The following is a 21954-nucleotide window of genomic DNA, read 5'->3' on the forward strand; positions in this document are numbered from 1 at the left end:
GACATCACAAGTTAACCATAAGAGTTTCCTATTTGCCTTCTTAATTTTAGAAATCTTATAAATCAGATCCGGGGTATCTTGAATGTATGAGGTTAGGGTAACTACTGATTTCTTTAGGAATTGGTCCACATATTCAGATAAATTACATGTGAGATTCCCAATTCCCGAAATAATAGGCCTCCCAGGAGGATTCCCAATTCCCGAAATAATAGGCCTCCCAAACTTTTGTGGATCTTTGGGAGGTGATAGTAATATGCCAAATTGGGAGTATTTGGGATTAAAAAATCCCTTTCTTTCTTTGTTAAAATACCTTCCAACCAACCTCGGTCTACCATTTTAACCAAATTGGCCAGGAATTTATTGGTAGCTTTAAAGGTGAGAATTTTATAATATTGTTGGTCAAATAAGATCCTATCTGCTTCCCTGATATAATCTTCACGGTTCTGTATGATTATTCCTCCACCCTTATCGGCTTCTCTGATCACTAGATTATTGTTAGAAGCCAATCTTGATAGAGCTTTGGTTTCATAAACATTCAAATTAGAATCCTTGATTTTATCTCCTGGTAATTTTCCAAAGTCTTCTAACACTAATTTCTGGAATAATTCAATATTTAAACCTGCATTAGGTGGATTAAAATTTGATTTTGGGGTTAAATTTGAATGTATATAATCATCAAAAAGATCATCACAGAGAGTATCTGGATCAAAATATACAATATCCATAGAGGGACGTTCACTCATATCATTTGTCAGAATTGGTTTGTGGCCTGAACCTTTTAGTTTCTTTTCACAAAAGTAACGTAAGGCCAATTTGCGTACAAATTTGTTTAGGTCCACAAACAAATCAAACAAATTATGTTGATTTGATGGACAAAAAGACAAACCCCTATTTAAAACGCAAATTTCTTCATTGGAGAGAACGTGATCTGATAGATTAAATATATTTTTACTCATGCGTTTAAGTTTCTCTTTTTTGGAAGTCTTGCCTCTCCCTCTGCTGCCACGTTGGCGTATGATCTTTTTCTTGGTGTAGTAGTAACAAGTTTTTCTCCCTCTTGAGCCCTCTCTAGCTGTTTTAATCTGATTGGTGCATGTCTGAGATGTGGCGGGGTGTACATTTGTTTTTGGTTGTACTGAAAAACCTGAGGTTTATTAATCTGTCTATTGTCGTCTCTTTGATAACTATTATTGTAATCATTTCCGTTCTGTTGGAATCTAGGACTCCCCCCATGATTCCTTTGTTGAATATCAGGACTTCTATAATTCCTCTCTTCTTCTCTATTATATTGTTGGGAACTATGGTGATGTTGATTGTATCTGTGTGTATGTGGATTATAATTAGAATTCTCTCTTTCCCAGTTTGAGGTAGAGGATCGACCATAATCCCTAAAGTTTGAATTATTCTGGGTATTGTTTGTGTTTCTGAAACTCAAATTTTTCTTTTTATCCTTGGGTTTCTTATAATTCACTTTTACCCATGATTTGTCTTGTGGTGTATCTGTTGCAGGTAAACCACTATCAGGCTCCATTTCTAAAGTTTCCTTCTGAAGGTCATATACTCTGCCTTCTAGGTAAACTTTTTCATCTCTGGCTAGTTTCTTTATTTTCGTATGTATAATTTTTTTCTGAAAAGTATCTGATCTTTCCTGGACTACTTTTATGTGTTTATCATAATCAATATTAGATTCATGTCTGGTTAAGGTATTCTGAATCTCTTCAATCTCTGACTCCGTTTTATTCAATAGGACCGTTCTAAACTCAATTAATAAATCTATAAGTTTTAACGAACAATCTGTCAGAATACCTTGCCATTTTTCAGTCATATCTGCATCTTGTTTAAAGGAACATTGTTTGGAAATTCTAAGTCCTCTTGGGATCTGACCTCTCTCTTTATATTTTTTGAGTGTGTCAATGTCCCACCAATGCCTGTGTTCGTTTTTTAAAACCTCTAGTTTGTGAAATAATTGGACCATGGAAAGATCATCTATGGTATTATCTGACATATCTTGTATATTCTCATGGTTGCTGAGGGCTTCCCTAAGTTTCAACCTTTGATCTTTGTTTTGCATGGTAGGTGTGTGTAAATAAAAGTATGTGTGATAATGTTGAATGTGCGTGTATCAATAAACACCTCTATTTTTACCAATCTGTGTAAAGTTGTGCAATAGTGAAAGAAAGGGGAGGTCTTGTAAGGGCGCTAATAGCTGAAGATACTTATGTGAAATTATTAATATTATCTGTGATAAATATTTGTAATAAAATGAAAATAGGAACAGTATCTAAAAAAAAAGTGATTTATTTGGTTACAATATGATTTGAAAAAATAGAGACGTCTCTAGTACAATTCAATTAAAAACAATAATGAAATTTAGCATAAAAAATGATAAAAAGTGGTACTGATTAGTACTTCATGAGAAATTTAGATTACTGTTTAATAGTATAGTCACAAAGAAAATTCTATTGGGGTGTGACTAGACAGTTAGCCAAGATTTCTCGTGAGTTATTAAGTTTGTATACAGTTATACATAAAAATATATTTAAAATACCAATATCGGCTTGATAAAACTTCTGCAAAGGCTATATATTGCACAAAAAATTATAATGGAGCTTAAAGGGGAGCTGTGCAATATATAGCCTTTGCAGAAGTTTTATCAAGCCGATATTGGTATTTTAAATATATTTTTATGTATAACTGTATACAAACTTAATAACTCACGAGAAATCTTGGCTAACTGTCTAGTCACACCCCAATAGAATTTTCTTTGTGACTATACTATTAAACAGTAATCTAAATTTCTCATGAAGTACTAATCAGTACCACTTTTTATCATTTTTATGCTAAATTTCATTATTGTTTTTAATTGAATTTTACTAGAGACGTCTCTATATTTTTTCAAATCATATTGTAACCAAATAAATCACTTTTTTTTTAGATACTGTTCCTATTTTCATTTTATTACAAATATTTATCACAGATAATATTAATAATTTCACATAAGTATCTTCAGCTATTAGCGCCCTTACAAGACCTCCCCTTTCTTTCACTATACACTATTTTTAGATTGAAGGATCTAAAAAACACTGTAAGCGGTCTGATACTCTATATACCAGCGCACTATTTTCCCACATTCTTTCACATAAAGTTGTGCAATCTAAAGTGCGATAATGTGAATATATAATTATAAATTTCACATGTGATGCAAAAGATGTATGTATGTATATAAAAAAATTATTCAAATTCTATATATATAAAACAGTGCAGTAATTAGAAACTATATAAAAACCGCTGCTAAAATCTATGTGCAAGTGTGCATAATAATTAAGGTTTATCTGGTCTACCCACCGTATACCCACACGTTTATAGTGGCCAATGGAGTAGTGTATAATTAATAGTCACTAACTGATCAATACTCAAGAACATGCTCTTTTCATGACGCACTTTTTTTTCTTTCATATCTTTTTTTCAGGTCTCTACCCTACCATATTCTTATCAGCAGGGCTGCCGCTAGAAATTTTGTGGCCCCTGACTTAACCATTGATCAGGCCCCCCCCCCTTGACATGTACCATTTTTGACCAAGTGACTAAAACGTATATGCACTTTATTCTTAAGTGTCTATTTAAACTTGGAAATGTTGTAAGGTAGTAACATACAAACACACAGACACACTCATACACTGAAACACACACACTCACACATAAGGATTCACATATAGACACTCTAGCAGACACGAAAAGAAACACACTCAGACACAGACACCCAAACAGACACTCAGCCCTTGTTTACATTGACCTGACAAGTAATGAGGTAGACTACAGTTTTGTAAAAAAAAGGAGATTTAGAAAACAAAATATGGAGTTCTGATTTTCTTTTTGTAAAGGAAGATTCCAACTAAATGATGACAACAGCATGCAGTGGCTGAAAGGAAGGGCCCTGAACTGCCTAAACAATAATTGAAAGGTTAAATGGTGGATAGGTGACTTCCAGAAAGGTCTCATTAGTCTCAAAGTCTGTAGAAAGATGTGAATAATCAGTAGTAAGTTCAAAATGTCCTAAAAAGGAACAGACAATAGACACGCACACAAACTCAAACGTGCACATACACCCAAGGAAATGCAGACAGAGACAGCCTCAGAAAACACACAGACACACACACACATACACACACACACAATGACATCCACAGAAAACACACAGACATACACACAGAGAGACAACCACATAAACACAGAAAGACATACATACACACACCCTCACTGAGACATCCACAGAAAACAGACATACATAAATACACACACACACACACACACCCTCACAGAGACATCCACAGAAAACAGACATACACACCCACCCTCATAGAGACATCCAGAGAAAATACACAAAGACAAACACACACGCTCAGACATATGCACACACCCTCACAGACATCCACATAAAATGCACAAAGACATACACACCCACCCTCACAGAGAGACCCACAGAAAAAAATACATACACACTCATAGAGACACAAACCAAAGCACAAAGACATAAACACAGACACCCACAGAAACACTCACAGGAGGAAGCATTTCTGCACCTTGCATCACCTAAATCAACAGTGCTTGACATGCATGATAAAAAATGCAGAAATTAAGAGATCACTTTTTAAAGAATCATATTTGTAAATGTGCAAACAAAAATAATTCTGTGAATTCTTAATTGTACATTAATGATCTGGGTACATGGCTAGATGAAGAAAAGTACTTTTAAAAGGTTGACGTTTGTTTGTTTGTTAGTTTTTTTTCCCCCCATTTTCCCCAACCAAGAGCACCACTTCAAATATAGTGTACAAATGTTCCCATCTGTCAGCTGTACTTTTTATTTTGAAAATGCTGTACTCTATATGGTCTTGGTGGAGCCATAAGCTGTGGTACTCATACGATTAGATCTGGTTAAATGCAGGATTTAGGCTTGTTGGTATGTATTTCAAAATTAAGTCAGCTGTAGTGTAAACTGAACAGTTTTAAGTTAACCTGTCTCATTTCAAACACTGAGCAATCTTAGTCTGAGAGTATAACATTTTATGCAGATGTAAAAATCTTGGATAAAATGCCTCCTTGCATCTGGAAAGTCCTTGCATAAAGGGGCAGTAAACTAATGTAATTAAATACATTTTTTATCTGCCAAAAGGGCACATACCATTTGTGTATTGAAGGGTAAAGATTTGATAACATAACTTCCTATATGCAGGTTTTTTTATTTATTTTTATTTTATGTCCGTCTGCATTTTATATACTTTTGTACATTTTTATGTTTTTTTGGAATATTATTTGCAGTAATGTACTTCATGTACGATTATGTACACTATTCTCTAGAAGTTGTTTGTGTGCTGCTGCACATGGAATAAACATAATGATTTTTACATAGGCAGAACTTCTGTCTCTAGATATGCAAGACATTATGTGTTGTATGCTATTAATGTACGCAATACTATAATATGCTCCTTTAGGTACATAACTTTCATGCATGTTACTCTGCATGTTTAATTCCAAATGCAGTTGTGGAGGATTTTTCTGTATTTTAGTACAACAGTTGAGATCCTTTAGAGATAAAATCTATTTGTATCTTTTATAACTGTTATATGTAATTTATATCTATGCAAAAAAGTTCTAGCCTGCAGATACTGAATGTTGATCATGAATATTTTCATTAACAATGTACATTGTGTATTCACTTTGTAAGTATACGCAGTCTCTGCTTACTCAGGTACCCCAAGGCAGAGCATACTGCAATCTGCAATGTCATCACAGAAAATGCAGAATGTCTGCATGAAGGAGCACAGGAAAATTCGGGCTTGCACTTAAAATGGTTTTTTTTAATTGTTTTTTTTTTTTTTCCCATGAAAACAAAGTGGTTTTATTAAACTCTCTCCACCTGTATCCACAACATAATTTGTTCCCAAAGAAAGATGTTAATAAAAATGAGTAACAAACATTACCAGGCCTGGATCACAATAATCTGATTGCACAATAACAGAGAGCACATAAGTGTAGGAACATGCTCTCAAAAATTATAAGCCAAACAAATGGTTGTGAAAAAAGTACAATTGTAGCAAAATCGTTAAAACAAATTATCGTTTAGATACACTCTATTAACATTGTGTCCATGTGGGAGCCCTTAGTGTGAATCACATGCTCCAAATAGAATGATCCCGGTTGCTACAAAAAGACTTCCAGTGTTACTGAAGTAAGCCAGCTGTATTAAGAAAAAGTCTCGCCACAGTTCGCGGTACAGTTCCCTTTTCCTTGTAAAACGTGTTACCGGAATAAAAACAAGGTAATCCCTTCTGCTCCGCTGCAACTCCACAGCATTCAAGACAGCCGAACCCTTTCAACCTCACCGGGAAATCCAATGTGATAGATCCTCCCTTTGTAACCATGGAACAGGAACCCAAACAAGGCTATGTAAGCTGTGTAAGCTGGAAACTTGCGCTGACAAACTTGAGTACAAACACGGCAAGTCAAACCGCCTCCAGGTGATACATGTACTCAGTTTCAAAAGTTGCCGGTCTCCAAAACGTCAGGCAGGACGTGTTTCGCCCCTCCCCTTAGTGGGCTGACCTTAGGGCTTCATCGGATGCATGAGGATAGCTAATCCACTCTTTTATAACACCGGTTAGTTGGATATTTGCATAACACACCTTAACCATTGCAATAACAATATGGCAACTTGCAATTTTGAAAAACTTTATAATTACCAAATTACATACAAAGGTATAGGCTAATAACATAACCGTACAATCTATATGTAAAATTCTAAGGGTATAAACCTTGAAAGTGGCAATATAGCGATCCAAACACAGAATTTCAGAAACTGCACAGTGTTGCAATTGTTTTAAAACAATGAACACTTAGCATATAAATTCCAGAGAAGCAGGATTTAACTAAACTGATGGGACATGTTTTTATTTTATTTTTATTTTTTTTAATATATTTTTTATTGGGGAGAAAAATAAAACAATACAAAATAACCACATACAGAAGCCCTTAACCCGTAAGGGCAAATCACAGTAGTTTACAACATACTACATATGCAGAACATCACAAACAGTATTGATAAGCATAGGTGATACATTTCAATTCAATACTTAACAGTGACAAAGCTCTAAAGACTAGCAATGGTTCTATAATTGCAATACAGCCTAAGTGGTTAATAAAAAAAAAAAAGCAACTCTCCCAGTTTGAGATCAAAAACATATAGGGTCACTTTTGGGCCCTTTAACTATATATGCACATATAAATTTACATATGAGCACTATAAAATTAAACAACAAGAAAAAACAGAAACGTGGGAACTTATGGAGCTCTCGCTCCCTTTACATCAATTTGCGATGACATCTACAGTGTGATAAATCAACCTAGAATGATAAATACAAAAGCTTGGGCTATATGGTATTAGTAGTATCAATGTCAGAAGTATATATGGAGCATGAGAACTATTTAGAGTAAGGTCTTATCACAAAAAAAAAGGGTAATATGGGGAGATACAAAGGGCCAATATACTAGGACATCATAGCATATAGGAATATATAGCGACCGCTCTATTGCTAAAAAAAAATACTAAAAAAAGTGAGTGCCTCTAACCCTACATTTACGCTACCACTATGGATATAGGAACAAAAGAGGGGCCCAATGGCACTACTGTGACGTTACAGGGAATATAGTTACTGATAATAATTATCAAATAGTAGCTCGTAGGAGATTGGCATCTGTATTTCTCCTAATATTTCGTAGTAGAAATGTTGGTGCTGTGTACCCGCCAGTTGTAACCTAGTCTAATTCCACATTCAGGGAATCTGAGTGCTATTTAGGTGTACATTTTCTGAAGACTCTGATCTTCTTTTGTTTTCACTATGGATATAGGGTGTAGAGGTTCAAAGTATTGAATGAAGAGCACATAAACATGCATACACCCCACATATAAGTATAGTATATTGTGAATGAACTAATACCAATGCTATACATATATACTCCACAGACTGATCATCTCAGTAATACTATGACAAGTAGAAAGAAGACAAATCATGAATAATGCACAATAACCACTGTGAAACTTATATCCAAGCAAACAAATTATGCAACATATAACATTAGCTAAAGTCTGTGGGATTACATATAATAGCAGCAGCAGGTTGATATGATTAGATATAACTAATCTCTAGTAGCAGCCATCAAAGCATAGCCAGTAAGGTGTAGGTCAGGCTCTAACTTTTACAAGGGGGGGTCATCTGTAATAGATAATGAGTATAGAGGGAGAAAACCTTAAAATCTAATACCCATATACCAGTCCACAGATTATTGAATATAAAGTTACCCTACTCCAACTCTGTCGCTAGTAAAAGTGTTCAGTCCAATGAACCAGAGGAGGCACATCAAGATGAATGCAGCAGTGGAAATGTCCCTCACATCAACATACAAAGTCCCAGGATCGTTATGGCTCCGTAGTAGTGGTGGTGTAGAAATTATCGCAGAGCTCACTACAGAGGTGAAATGCCAAAGTCTCTCTAACGATAACTGCAGAGTTCCCTCTAAGTGTAGTCGCTGTAATTCAACTGAGCCCTGCGGTAACCAAAATCCGGTAGGCTTCAACAATGCCTGTGACAGGGTGCTCACCCTCTGATGATCTAAGTCAGCCCACATTGCTTGTATTGCTCCAGAATGGCCCCCTGCCTCAGCGAAGTTCCATACTGCATGCTCTCCCTCCATGGGCACTGTAGCTCCGCTACAATTTCTCAACTTTGACTCGAGGAACTTCTCTGTCTCACGCAACACGTAGTCAGCATCCAGAGCGCCATCAGCAAACAAGGAGGAAAGTGACTGGTGCCGGGGCCCCGAAACACCGTCACCCCCATACTCATTAGTTGCACATACTAATGCCTCGTCTAGTGGCCCAGGTTGGAAAGCAGCCTGCAAGTTTTCAGTGAATGTCTTTAGACAGATATCTAGCATATCGCTGATCTCTCGTATAAGTAGATCCATCATCTTCTCAACACGATTGTCTCATAAGGTGCTCTATAATTTTGGTTGTGCTTTAGCTCAAATGGCTGGTTATACTGTTATACCAGAATTATACGGGGGGGGAGGTAGAGAGAGGCCCAGGCCGCAACAAGGCCTCTGCTGCACGCCTTCTCTAACCAGGTCTGCCTTTGCGCGTTGCTGCGAGTAAGTCACAAAAGTCCGTTCCACATATATTTCTTGTCACTTATCTCTTGAGAGAAAGAAAAATTTGCCGATCTGAGGAGGGATAAACAGCAGATTTATCAGCTCCAATGTTCCACTACAATTAAAAGGCAGCCATCTTGGTCGCTGTTCGGACACGCCCCCTAATTACGTTTTATTTAACGGGTTTCTTTCATGCATTATCGCTTTATTTAATTTTCTGGCAGCATACCACCGGTGTTTTAACATTTTCCCGGACCCATAGGAATGCAGTTCCTGTAACCTCTCTCCCAGCCCCCCTCCCCTCAGCACAGAACCATGGCGTACTCCCAGGGCTCCACGGTGTCCGTGGACTCAAAGCATCAGCTATGGGGTTGTAAGGTTCCATCTGGGCACCATGAAGGAAGTAAGGGAAGCAGCTTCAAAGTTGTTCTTTGGCTGTTACAGGGACACAGCAGACCGCCCACACTGATGTCACAGAAGCGGGGCTCCCTGTATAAAAAAAGTAAAAGTGCAGGATCATAATTATTTCTGGACACCTGCAGCTTGGAGTGACGCCTGCAATATCCTCCGAGTGTAAGGCCACGGCAACTCTTTCCTTCCCCAATAAATAGTAGGTGGCACCCTGACAATTAAATTTAAGTTTTGGTCATTCAGTTATAGTGATCCAAGGATTATGGCTTGTTTAAATTTGCTCGATAGCTGCAATTTGATTGTCGGGTGCCACCTACTATTTATTGGGGAAGGAAAGAGCTGCCTTGGCATTACACTCGTTGGAGGATATTGCAGGCGCCACTCCAAGCTGCAGGTGTCCAAAAATAATTATGATCCTGCTCTTTAACTTTTTTTTTATACAGGGAGTCCCGCTTCTGTGACGTCAGTGTGGGCAGTCTGCAGCATCCCGGTAACAGCCAAAGAACACCTTTGAAGCCACTTCCCTTACTTTCTTCATGGTGTCCAGATAGAACCTTACAACCCCATAGCTGATGCTTTGAGTCCACGGACACCGTGTTTACATGTGTAGGTGCTCTGAAGGTAATTTTAAAATGGACATAGTCAAGTTGATTATGGAGTCAGTGTAAATGTTTGCTTGTTGTTGTTTTTTTTATTATATATATATATATATATATATATATATATATATATATATACATACACACACACACACACACACACATTATGGTTTACTCTGAGTCATAATACATCATTCCAATATGTCTTTGGTGCTAATTTATTTTTAAGATATTTTAAAATACTTTTGGTGGATGTAATCATTATATATATATAATATATGTGTATGTGTATATATATATATATAATTAAAAAAAATAATTTAATTTTAAGAGAAACAAATGACAAATTCTACCCAGTGTGTGTGTTTGAGGCTGAGAGTGAGTATGTGTCTGTCTGTGAGGTTGTGTGTTAATTTCGAAATGAAATGACCTGCAGAAAATGTTTCACTTAAAAAAATCCCATCGCAGAAAGTAAAAAAAAGTTCTGCCTCTGGGCTCAGATACATAGTAGATACTTGTAAATCCATCCAGTTTGTTTATATGTGGTGATTCTCCAGTCAGTATTGCTATGCTTAAGTGTATATACATACTGATGCGTAGGTCATGTCTAGATTTATAAACTTTGTATAAACTTATGTATGAGTTTATATATTTTAGGATTCATCAGGAAAAACAGTTTGGATATCCAGACAGATTCTTTTTGTCCTTCAAGAGATTGAGAGTTTTGTTCTCTTTGAAACAGAGGGTGTGTCTCTTCCTACAATGGCTCCATTTCCATCAGTAACTCAGTGCATGGAGGCAGTGAGTCTTATGGTAGCTGCTTCAGACGCTGTTCCTTTTGCCCCTTCTTCACTTGAGACCCCTATAATTGTCTATGCCTACTTAGTGGACAAATAATTATCTACATTTGGAACAGATTGCTTTGGATTTCTCAGATAATCTTTTTCTTGGGGACAGTCTTTCTTTAACTCTTGAGGCATCCTTCCTTCGTCAGTCTTGGTCTGTTGTGTGACGGAAGCTAGTCTCTAAGGCTGGGGGGCGATCTGGGTTTCTCGCAGAGGTTAAGGAGTTTAGTCTCCTCTAGAGGCAAGGTTACCAATCAACATTCTTGAACTTCGAGTGATACTTCGGTCTTGGCCCCTATTGAATGATGAGAAGTTTATCCGTTTCCAGTCTGACAATATCACTGTGGTGGTCTACACAAATCATCAAGGGGGTACCGGCAGTAAACTAGCCATGCAGGATGTGTATCAGACTCCTGAGGTTCAGACTTTTGTCCAGGCGTTGGTTAGAATTAGGCCTGTTCTGAAACCTATTTCTCCACCCTAGGATTTGAATTTATTTCTCTCTGTATTACAAGGTCCTCCTTTTGAACCAATACATTCCATGGATATCTACTGTTATTTATTATTATCTTACTGTTAGTACTTTCACTATTAGCAATCTCTTCAGCAAGGAGAATTTTGGTGTTGTCAACCTTGTCTTGTGATTCTCCATTTCTATTTATTCACAAGAGCATTGTTGTGAAACAAGAAATTGTTGTTCCTTCATTGTGTTCACATCCTGCTAACTTTTAAGGAGCGACTATTACCTAATCTTGTTATAGTCAGGGCTTTGAAATTCTATCTCCAAACTACTAAAGCTTTCTGACAAACTTCTAGTTTTTTCACTATGACTCGTAAGGGGCAGAAAGCTACTAATGTAGCGTTGCCCTCTTGACTCAAACAAGTTATTCACAAGGCTTATTTGTTAGCGGGAAAGTCACCTCCTAAGCATATTAAAGCACTTTCTACAAGATTTAGATGCATCTTTGGAGCAGATTTGCAAAGCTGCAACATGGTCTTCTCTGCATCTGCATACTTTTTCCAAAATGTATTGCTTTGATGTTGCTTCTTCGCAAGTAGCTTTTGGCAGGAAAGTCCTTCAGGCTGCAGTCTTGGCTAAATAGCAACTGCCAGAAAAATTCTCCCACCCTTTCCATAACACAGTCAATCTGCTTGGGTATTAATCCCATATGTTATGGAGGACTGTAAACCATCATTTTACAAAAGAAAACAAAATATATTCTTACCCGGTAAATTTTCTTTTGGAATGATGATGGTCGACAGGCTCCACCTGTTAAAATTTTTGGGCGACCGATCTAATGACACCTCTCCAGACCCTGCTTTGTCTTTCCTACCTATATGAGAGTGGCGGGAGGGATTTTAAGCTCTAATATGGGTTCTTGACCTCCTCCTAATGGTGGGAAATATATCCCATATTTTATGGAGGACTGTGGACCATCATTATTCCAAAAGAAAATAATTGATAAGGTAAGCATACATTTTTTTTTTAGAGATGCTAGTGTTTTTGGTTATAAACAAATTATATTTGCCAGACAGTTTTGAAATGTTCTTTCCATTTTTAATGCAGAACTTATATATAAAGAAGTGCTAGACTGGGAAGAAAGGAGCAAAAATGGTATTACAAAAGAACAGTGTTCAGGTTAGTGCTGTAACCTAAATTTTATTTATTTTTCTCGCTTTTCTTTTTTTATAATGTGCTTAGCTGGAGTTCTGGTTTACAATAGGATTGCTGTACTATACATCATGGTAAGAAGATGCCTTAAAGGGACATGATGCATGCAGATCATGCAGTTCTAAGAGACCTTTAAATTTTACTTTTATTCTCAAATTTACTTTGCTTGGATTTATTTGTTTAAAAGCTTTTCTGTGTAAGCTTGTGAGCAGCAATGCACTAATAGGAGCTAGCTTGTGATTGGTGACTACACACACATGCTTTTTGTCATTGGCTCAGCAGATGTGCTCAGTTAAGTCCCAGTAGTGCATTGCTTCTCAGGAGCTGACTTCAACTATGTGTTTAATCTTTCTGCATGGGTTATACACAGTTATATGGAAGCAACAGTGTAATAATACAATTCTCTAACACTTTAGAGTATTTTCTTTTTATACTTTTGTATCCATTTCAAAAATTAGAAGCATAATCTTATACTGTCTTTATCTGCTTCATTAATTTAATTTTATATATTTTATTTATTTTGCTACTTCCATATGAATAACTTTAGTAGTGGTAAACCGTGGAATGGACATTAGTTATCATGGCTTACCCTATTATTTACCATCAAAAAGTGACCCTTTAAGAAGAGTCCAAATAAAAAACAAAGCCTGAATCCCATTTGTTTTAATTATTTAAAGCATTTCTCCTCCTCCTCGTTTTTTTTTTTTTTTTTAAATCTTCTTCTTCTGACATACAGATGGAATGGACAAACTATAAATCCTTAGTATGAAAACATTTCTGGAACATTCCCAGATATTTTAAAGGGACATGAAACACAAATGTTTTCTTTCATGATTCAGATAGAGTACATTTGTAAACAACCTTCCAATTTATTTCTACTATCATTTTTGCTTCATTCTCTTGGTATCCCCTTCTTGAAGAAGCAGCAGCACACTACTGGTAGCTTGCCAATCACAGGAGGCATATATGTGCAGCCACCAATCAGCAGCTAGCTCCAAGAGACGAAGCAAATTAGATAAAAGATGTATATTAGAAAGTTGTTTAAACTTGTATGCTCTATATGAATCATGCAAGATAAAAAAAATTAAGTTTCATGTCCCTTTTAACTATAGTTCTGTATTTCATTTGGTTTATATTACTATACAGGGGGCCTCTGCGTACCTGCAGTTTTGTTAAGGATACATTTTTATTAGTGTAAAATAAGTAAAATACATAATACTACATTTTCCTGACATTTTAAGCAGTTATTTACAAATTACTTTTTATGAGGCGATAGACGAAAGGAATGCAGTATTTAGTCTGACATGTATAGAGGGTAAATCAGGTGCTTAATACCTTGAAACATATGAATTGCGATTGGTGGCGAAATGCCCAGCTGCGTTTGATACATTCATTAGCGCACTCTTCCTGGAAATGAGTTACAATATAATATAATGCAATATGTTTGTGTGTTGTAGGTGTGATTTTTACTTTAAAACGTAACCTTCATTAAAATCAGATTTAGGTGATTAAGGCAACAAGGGTGTGTAAAATGAGACGAGTCTAACAATTAGACATGCTATTGGAGGTTTCAAATGCAAACGATTGTGGAAGAAGACGGTCACACTTTCACAAGAAGAAATCTTGCTCCAAAAAGAATTGAATGCCACGAGTGGCCACCTTCTTTCATATTCTTTTCCATGTAAAACCTTCAAATGTACGTCTACTAAACATTTCTGCACCTGTTTACAGTCTGAAAAATGCACACAATCAGAGGTAAAATAAAAAAAAATCAAATATTTTCAGACTTTAGAAGCTTTAGAAAAAAAAGAGCAAAGCCTACACCATAAATTAGCTGAAACATATAGCATAATGCATTGAATATTGCCCAATTTGCTGATAAGCAGTCCTGCCTTGTATGCATACATATGAGTTATTGGTGTTACTACCATATTGTAATAAATACACACATCTTGAAAGTATTCACAAAGCTTGAAAAAGTACATGTTTAGTGGTCGGTTTAAAACAAAAAAAATCTTTTAAATTTGGTAAATGTGTGTTTAAAAATGACATTGTTGTTTCTGTGCACATAGTTATGTTTTGCCTCAGATTCTGTTATACTTGGTTCACTTAGCACAGATGCAGCAGTAAACAGCAACACCACTCCGTCCCAGTCTTCCTCATTCAACGACATCTCATCCATGTCTACAGAACAGACCTTGGCATCAGATACAGACAGTAGCCTGGATGCTTTGACAGAGCCCTTGGAAGAATGTCATTGATCAGCTGTCAAATGTTCATCCAATTTGCTATCTTTTATTATTTTAATTTTTTTCTTTATTTAAAAAAAAAAAAAGCTTCCTTGGACTGAATTTGCTTTTAAGTTAAAGGAGTAAAATGGGGAATTACCATGTTTTGCATGTTTTAGAGCAATGCCTGGTTTTACTCAGATACAGGTATAAAAACTGACTGGTTTATGTTGCTGAGTTCTAAAGTTTCATTCTGGGAATGTTTCATAGCGATTTGTAATCATTTTCAGGTGAGCAGTTAACGTTAAAACAAGGTGAATAAATTTAAATGAAAAATGGACATAAAATTGTTACATTATAGTAATGATCTAACAATTTACATTAATTTAAAGTCTTAAACATTTTAGTTCATATTTTCTTACATTGTTGAAATGCTTAGAAAAATATTAGTTTATTAGATCTTTTACTGTTAGGTACAAAACTATTAATATTTTATTGTAAATAGTTACATACCTACAGACCGGTTAGCCTTTTTATGTTTTTTGTTTGAATATGTGAATATTTCACTGTTTACAAGTCTTGTATCATTTTATAATGAAAGGTTGTTTTCTTTTAGAAATATATATCATGCTCTGGTATTTGATTTTAAAGAGACTCTGAAATTCTGTGTTTTTAATCATTTATATGGAGGCTAGTAATTAAACCTGCTAGTCTTCTTATCTTGTAAAAAAAAAAAAAAAAGATAATATAAATTATTTGCGTAAAAGCTCCTTAAATGGAAACTTGCAAGAATTGCAAATACTGCTGTAGTAATGCGGACTGGCTGTCAGGGACCATTCCAACTACTTTTAGTGTTCACTGGCGAATGTATTTTAAGACACCCTGTTCATATGCAAAGAAATAAATAGAATTTATTTTCCTTAGTACGTGTGCACCATACCATTTACATTTAGAATGAAGAAAAAAAGGACTTACTAAAATGGTGTTCTGTGTCGCTTTGTGCGTTATAGTACAAATTCTACAGCACCATGACAGCATGCAAGTATTTATCTTTTGTAAAAAGAAATAGTTGCATAGTAAAGATACTCAGCTCCTGCTATTATAATAATCCAGGTCCAGTAGTACTAAACACTTGTTGCTACTGTTTGCTGACTGCCGAAGAATACTGTTGTACACTATAGGTCACAATCTTCAGTCTTTTTGTTTGTGTGTGTGTTTATTATACCCCATCAAAATACTGTAGTATACTATTTCATGATCAACATACCTGGTGAAGCATTTTTCTATGTACAAAATGCCACACATTTAAAATAAAAAAGGGCTACATATTAGACAAAAACTACATGACATGGTTTAGTTTATATATAACCACCTTATGACAATAAAAAGTAAAATATATATTTACCTTTACAAATTTAAATTCATTTTTAAGTTGCATGTCTTTGTATGCTAAGTTACATAATGGAGAAAATTATAGGCCTTATATCTGTGCCCTTTATTGGTAATTAGGTGTAGTAGACAAACCGTTTATAATGCAGGTGCATGAAGCATGTTAAGATATGCTTCACATGCACAGTTACAGCTCACACTAAAACAGTGATGGCAAATATATTGCAAAATTTGAAATACATTGATGTGCTTTACTTTGCTGGAATATCCCTTTAAGATACTTGTTTGCAATATGCGAACAAAACAAAAAATCAAGTCCAATGTGTATATTGTTTCTGTATCTCTTTGTTATGGCAGAAGCTATACAAGCGGTCACTGCTTCTTTTTCTGACCTTTAGTTTTAATGACTAGATAATTTTAAATTTGCCACACTTCTGGTTTGTTGTTAATATTAACTTGGTGAAATAATACTTAAATTTGCCACAGGTGCCATTTGAACTACATAAATAATTTATATATTTGGAGAGGGATATATAAACATATTTTCACAAGCTATACAATATGCAGACTTTCAGATATAAGGTTCTTATTATAAATAACTATATTCTAGATATAAGCAAATGATGCAGGCTACATTGGTTAAAAGATGGCAAAATGTTTTGTTCAAATGATTTCCTTTTTTAAGTCCCTTTTTTGTTTTTGCTCTAAAAAGGCTGCAGAATAAGGCATGTATAATCTGTTCTGTCCTCAGTCACTACATTTGTAAAAAAAATGGGTTTTAGCCTACAGTCTATAATGAAGTACACAGTTGGTACAAAAAGCTCATTCAGAGCATCATGCAGACATTCTTTTCTCATCATCCTTATCCATTTCTACCAGCAGAATTGAATACAAATTGTCTGCTTTTGCCATCTCTTAATTGTACCAAACAAAAAATACAGTACAATTTAATATTGTCAGATTTATCAGAGTATAAAACTTAGGGTTTTTTTGAAACTTTCATAGTGTACCATTAACATATCATCATTCGAATTCAAAGGTTCATGTTTTGCTTTAAAAAAATCCATTAAACGTTTACATTATTGAATAATTCCAAATGTGTGATTGTCAGGGAAAAGTAACACCCTAAGGGATCTTCTGCTATAAAGCGTCCTACAATAAAATATAAAAATGCATTTGAGTTTTCATGTTCAAAAACCGAAGACTTGATGAAAACAAGGGTCAAAAACATACTAAGGGGTAGATTTATCATTGCACAAGCATTTGTAGTGAACTGCTTGTGCAATGTTGCCCCCTGCTCACCGTATCAGGGCCGGGATGATTTCAGTCCACCACCTAAAAGGTGTCAGGAAAAGTTAAGGAGCAGCGGTATTACGACCGCTGCTTCTTCTGTTTCAGACAAGCCTGAAATGATGGGCATAGAAATCAGCATCCACTGCTTTAATAAATCTTCCCCTAAGTATACAGTATATAAAGGGTTGAAGTTGTGAATGTAACAGAATTGTGTTTGTTACCTCTCTTTTTTTTTTTCTTTTAAGTAAAGGGCTAATAATAATAATCATAGTATAAATCAGGTTTATGGAACATGCACTCCAAGACGTTAACAGCAGTTATATCAGTTATTGAGATTGCTCTTCTGGTGTTAGAGACACTTGAAAGTGTAAAAATAGGCATCCGCTCTACCTTTTATGCAACATTTTATATTTTTACCTTTTTATAATTTACCATAGATTTTTATTCAAAATATTTTAAGTTCCTATGAGAAAATTTACAGTAACTGTATAGTATTTCAAGAGTTAGTATTGCTTTGTGGTAGATATGACAAAGTTAAGAAATGTCTAACTCCCTCTTTGCATTTCCTAAACAGTGCCCCTCTCAGACTTTTTCTGGCAGAATATATGCAACTAAAAAGAATTAATTACGGTTTTAGAAAAATCTGTCCCCCAGCGATAGAGAAGTACAATGAAAACATTAAGTACGTGTCAAGACACATGTAAGTTCAGATACAAAAGGAGATTGAGGTTGGTTGGAAAATGTGAAAGTGTAACTAGGTGAAAACGGTTGTAGCCAAGCTTGATGAGTTAAAGTATGTGTGGGCCACAAATGTTGGCAGAATGTTATGGGTTTCTTATAAATCACCAACATATTGGTGAAAATTTAATGGAGCTAGTGAGGTAATTCTATATAGTAGGTGCAGTATGTGTAACGTCCTGTAAAGTTGCAAGCTGGAAAATGACACTTTTTGAGCATATATGAAATGCAAATAGTTATTAGGGTAATAAGAAAACAAGAGTGATCAGTTTTGACCCCTCTCCATTGTATTTTATACTTCCTCTGTCTTATAGCAATGAGTGATATGGAGTATATTTGACTTTTTCCCCTTAATTGTGGTTTGTGATTTTGCGTGTTTTTTTGTTGTTGTTTTTTGTTATGATTGTGTGTCTGGTTATGACATAGAAATTCTTTGTTTTAAATGTATGCATGTATGTATATGTGTTTTTTGCATATTTGTGTGCGCCTTTGTACATCTGGCCTTATCACTTATAGTTCATAAAGAATCCAATCCATGTATAACTTGGGAAGCCCAAATAGTTTGATGATTTGCAGTTTGGATACATAGTGAACACGTAATTACAAGACATTTCTGGTGTGTTGCTATAGAATAACATGCTAGACAAGTCAAATCATTTTAAAAACAAATTGCCATATTGTTTGCTGCAATAGTTTTTCAATAGCAAAGCTCCACCCACCAGTTTCCTTATTTATAAGAACCAATCTTGGATTGAATCTGCAGACAATAAGGCTAACCACGGTCATTATGTTTGTATAAAGGATATTATTTTGCAGATTTTATCCACTAAGCCAATTTGGGAAATATATATTGTAACTAAACTTTTTATATACTTAAAAAATATATATATATATCAAGTTAGTTACTGTGCCTTTAAGTGCCCTGAGATATTTTGTGTAAAGTTTATTCTTATGAGCTTAATACACTCTAAAAGTTTTAAGGAGTTTGTGCCTAATACATAGGCACATTTTACTTCTTTTTTTTTTTTCTCTTTTCTCCCATAATGATATTAAGTCGCGTGTCACATGGATTGTAGTTGCAGCAGTGAGTCAAGGCAGTTAGATATTTATTTTGGGTAGGATGTAACTGTATTTCAGATGTCATACATACTAAACCGTACTAATACAGGCCTAAAATCATAGCAGCTAAACGTAAAAGGCGTGTTCAAAATGGTTTATACTGCTCACCTGAAAATTTCTTATGTTTTGACTGAGATCACTGAACAGTTTCAAATGTACTAAGGGTGCATTAAAGTTTAGGTTAACATATTTTTTACTTCATCAGATGTGAGATGCACCTTAAAACAATGCCAAATGGAATGTGTATTAATCAAGTATTTTATTTCACTTGTACTTATTGTGGTCTTCCTTGATTTTGTGACTATATGGATACATTGGGAAGCTGATCATGTTGTAAGCTATAAAGCTTTTAGAATAGTGTATATGCAATACTTCGATTTTGATAAGCTTTGTCTGCAGCGACATACTCTCAAGAACACATTACTTGCAACACACTAGCTATTCATGTTTTTAAATACAATATGTTCACAAATTTCACTTGAAAATTCTATATTTATTCATTGCTGAAAAATGTTTTCTTCATCGATTGAATTGTGACTTTTTTTTTTTCTTTTTATGCCTAAAATCCCGTTAGAATCACTTTTATTCTTATATTTATGTGAATACACATAAACAGTAGTTATTTAAATTTTGTAGTTAATCGAATATGCCAATATTGGCAATTCAAAAAGAAGAAATGCAATTTATTTTTTTGGTTCTAGTTTATTTTTATATTATTTACTTTAAACTTTTGTAATTTCTTTACATTAAGGAAAATAGTTCTACTGTTACAATGTTTTAAGAGTTGATGTAGACAAAGCTTTGAAGAAAATAATGTTGCTATAAACTTAGTAATTATTAAAGTCTTGTAAAATAATGTTGTCTGTGCTGTATTTTTATGAAAAAAAATGTTCATCTGCTGGTTTTTTGTGTGAAAATAGGTTAATTTTTTTTAATTATATTTTATATATTTTTTTTTATTATTATTTTTGAGAGAGCTTACCATATATAACGTCATGCAGTATCTGTTGGAATGATCAAGGAACTGTTGTATCCCACAAGTAAGTATACCCTTCCATGGGTGTAAAAGAGGAATAATTAGCTTTTTGAAATCTATTTCCCAGGGAAATATTTAAACTTGCAAATAATGCAAGTGTTTGAATGTAGAAAAAAATTGTAATATGTAAAATGTATTGTCCCATGTAGAAGAAAAGTTGCACTTTTATGTTCTTATGGAAATATCAGTATGTATTTACATATACAGATATATGCAAGCACATATCTACAAAATTCAAACTAGACCTATGCCTAGAACAGCCATATATATATATACATATATTACTAAAGAGGAAAATATAATTATAAGAAAAACTAGTGTTTGCTTATAGTTAAAAAAAAATGTATTCTAAATAAGTAGATAGTAGTAGTAGATGGCGCTGGTCTATTGAGTGATTTTCTCTAGTAAGTGAAGAGAAAAAAGGCTTGATGCATATATTGAAGCCAATTAATATGGGTGCAGTATACTCACTCCATAAGATTAATCTTTACAGCTGAAAGGGAACGTAGCGTCAGATGGCAAGAGTCCACAGGTTCCTGGAGTCAAATACTGAAGACCCAAATGACAAAAGTATCCAGTGTATAATTGAAAAAAATGTAGTAACTTACTCCATAAATAAGGAGATTCCAGCTCAGCACAGCAAAACAAGATCTTGACAATCTTTCAACAAAGGATAAAAGGTTTTATTTGCTCAACGCGTTTCAACGTATTACACGTCTTTATCAAGAGCATACATTAAAACAAGCAAAACAGGTTAGTAAAACCAAGTACAGAATATTGTGTTTTTTTCCATCTTGCACCTCTGTATATTGTTTTCCTTTTTCTATTCTAAATAAGTGTATCTTTGTTTTTGTCTATCTTTATAGGTGATTACAGGTAAGAAGCGTAGACGTTAAAAGTAAATTATATAGTGTAAGGTCAGGTTACCATAGCAACTAATTGATTTTCAAGAAGTCAGATGGAAGCTTGAACACAACGTTAAGTTACATCTACATGAAAAGAGCGATTGTACGCAATGCGCAACATATTTCAATGGAAACCTGATTCTAAAATGAAGCCGTAAACTACTTTTAGGTGTCGGCCACTTTGGTATCTTATGGCTCCATTTTTTTTACGGCTTAATGGAAACGAGCCCCATGTTTGCTAATTTTCTAGTGGTAACAAGAGTAGAAAGAAACTGTTTACCTGTGTGTGTGGTTTTAGGATGATTTACATAATTTCAATGTAATTAGTAATCTGTTATCGGATTAAAGAATAAATGTGTACTATACAAATGTAAAAAAAAAAGCTAGTATTTTTAGTATATGCCTGTTCTTGTGTTAGCTTTAAATACATTTAATATATTTAGCTAGTAACATACCTAAGAGCCCATTTTTTTTATAGAAGCTTCACATACATGGAATCACTTTTGTTGTTGAAT

General features: G+C 34.7%; 1 protein-coding gene across 5 annotated transcripts in view; it reads left to right on the top strand.

Annotated features, from left to right (window-relative positions):
* LOC128663087 (mitogen-activated protein kinase 9) overlaps positions 1–20354 on the top strand; it is a 172617-nt gene extending 152263 nt beyond the window's left edge. For 3 of the 5 annotated variants that reach the window (XM_053717237.1, XM_053717236.1, XM_053717238.1), the window contains 2 exons: positions 12627–12698; positions 14850–20354. In XM_053717237.1, coding sequence (XP_053573212.1) covers positions 12627–12698; positions 14850–14992 — 215 coding nt within the window. In that variant the 3' untranslated portion in view covers positions 14993–20354. Of the gene's footprint in view, positions 1–12626; positions 12704–14844 lie in introns of those variants that run through there. The other 2 variants (XM_053717239.1, XM_053717240.1) reach the window with 2 other exon arrangements.
* Positions 20355–21954: the final 1600 nt, after the last annotated feature.

This window comes from Bombina bombina, chromosome 6 (assembly GCF_027579735.1).
Source record: "Bombina bombina isolate aBomBom1 chromosome 6, aBomBom1.pri, whole genome shotgun sequence".
Lineage (NCBI taxonomy): Eukaryota > Metazoa > Chordata > Amphibia > Anura > Bombinatoridae > Bombina > Bombina bombina.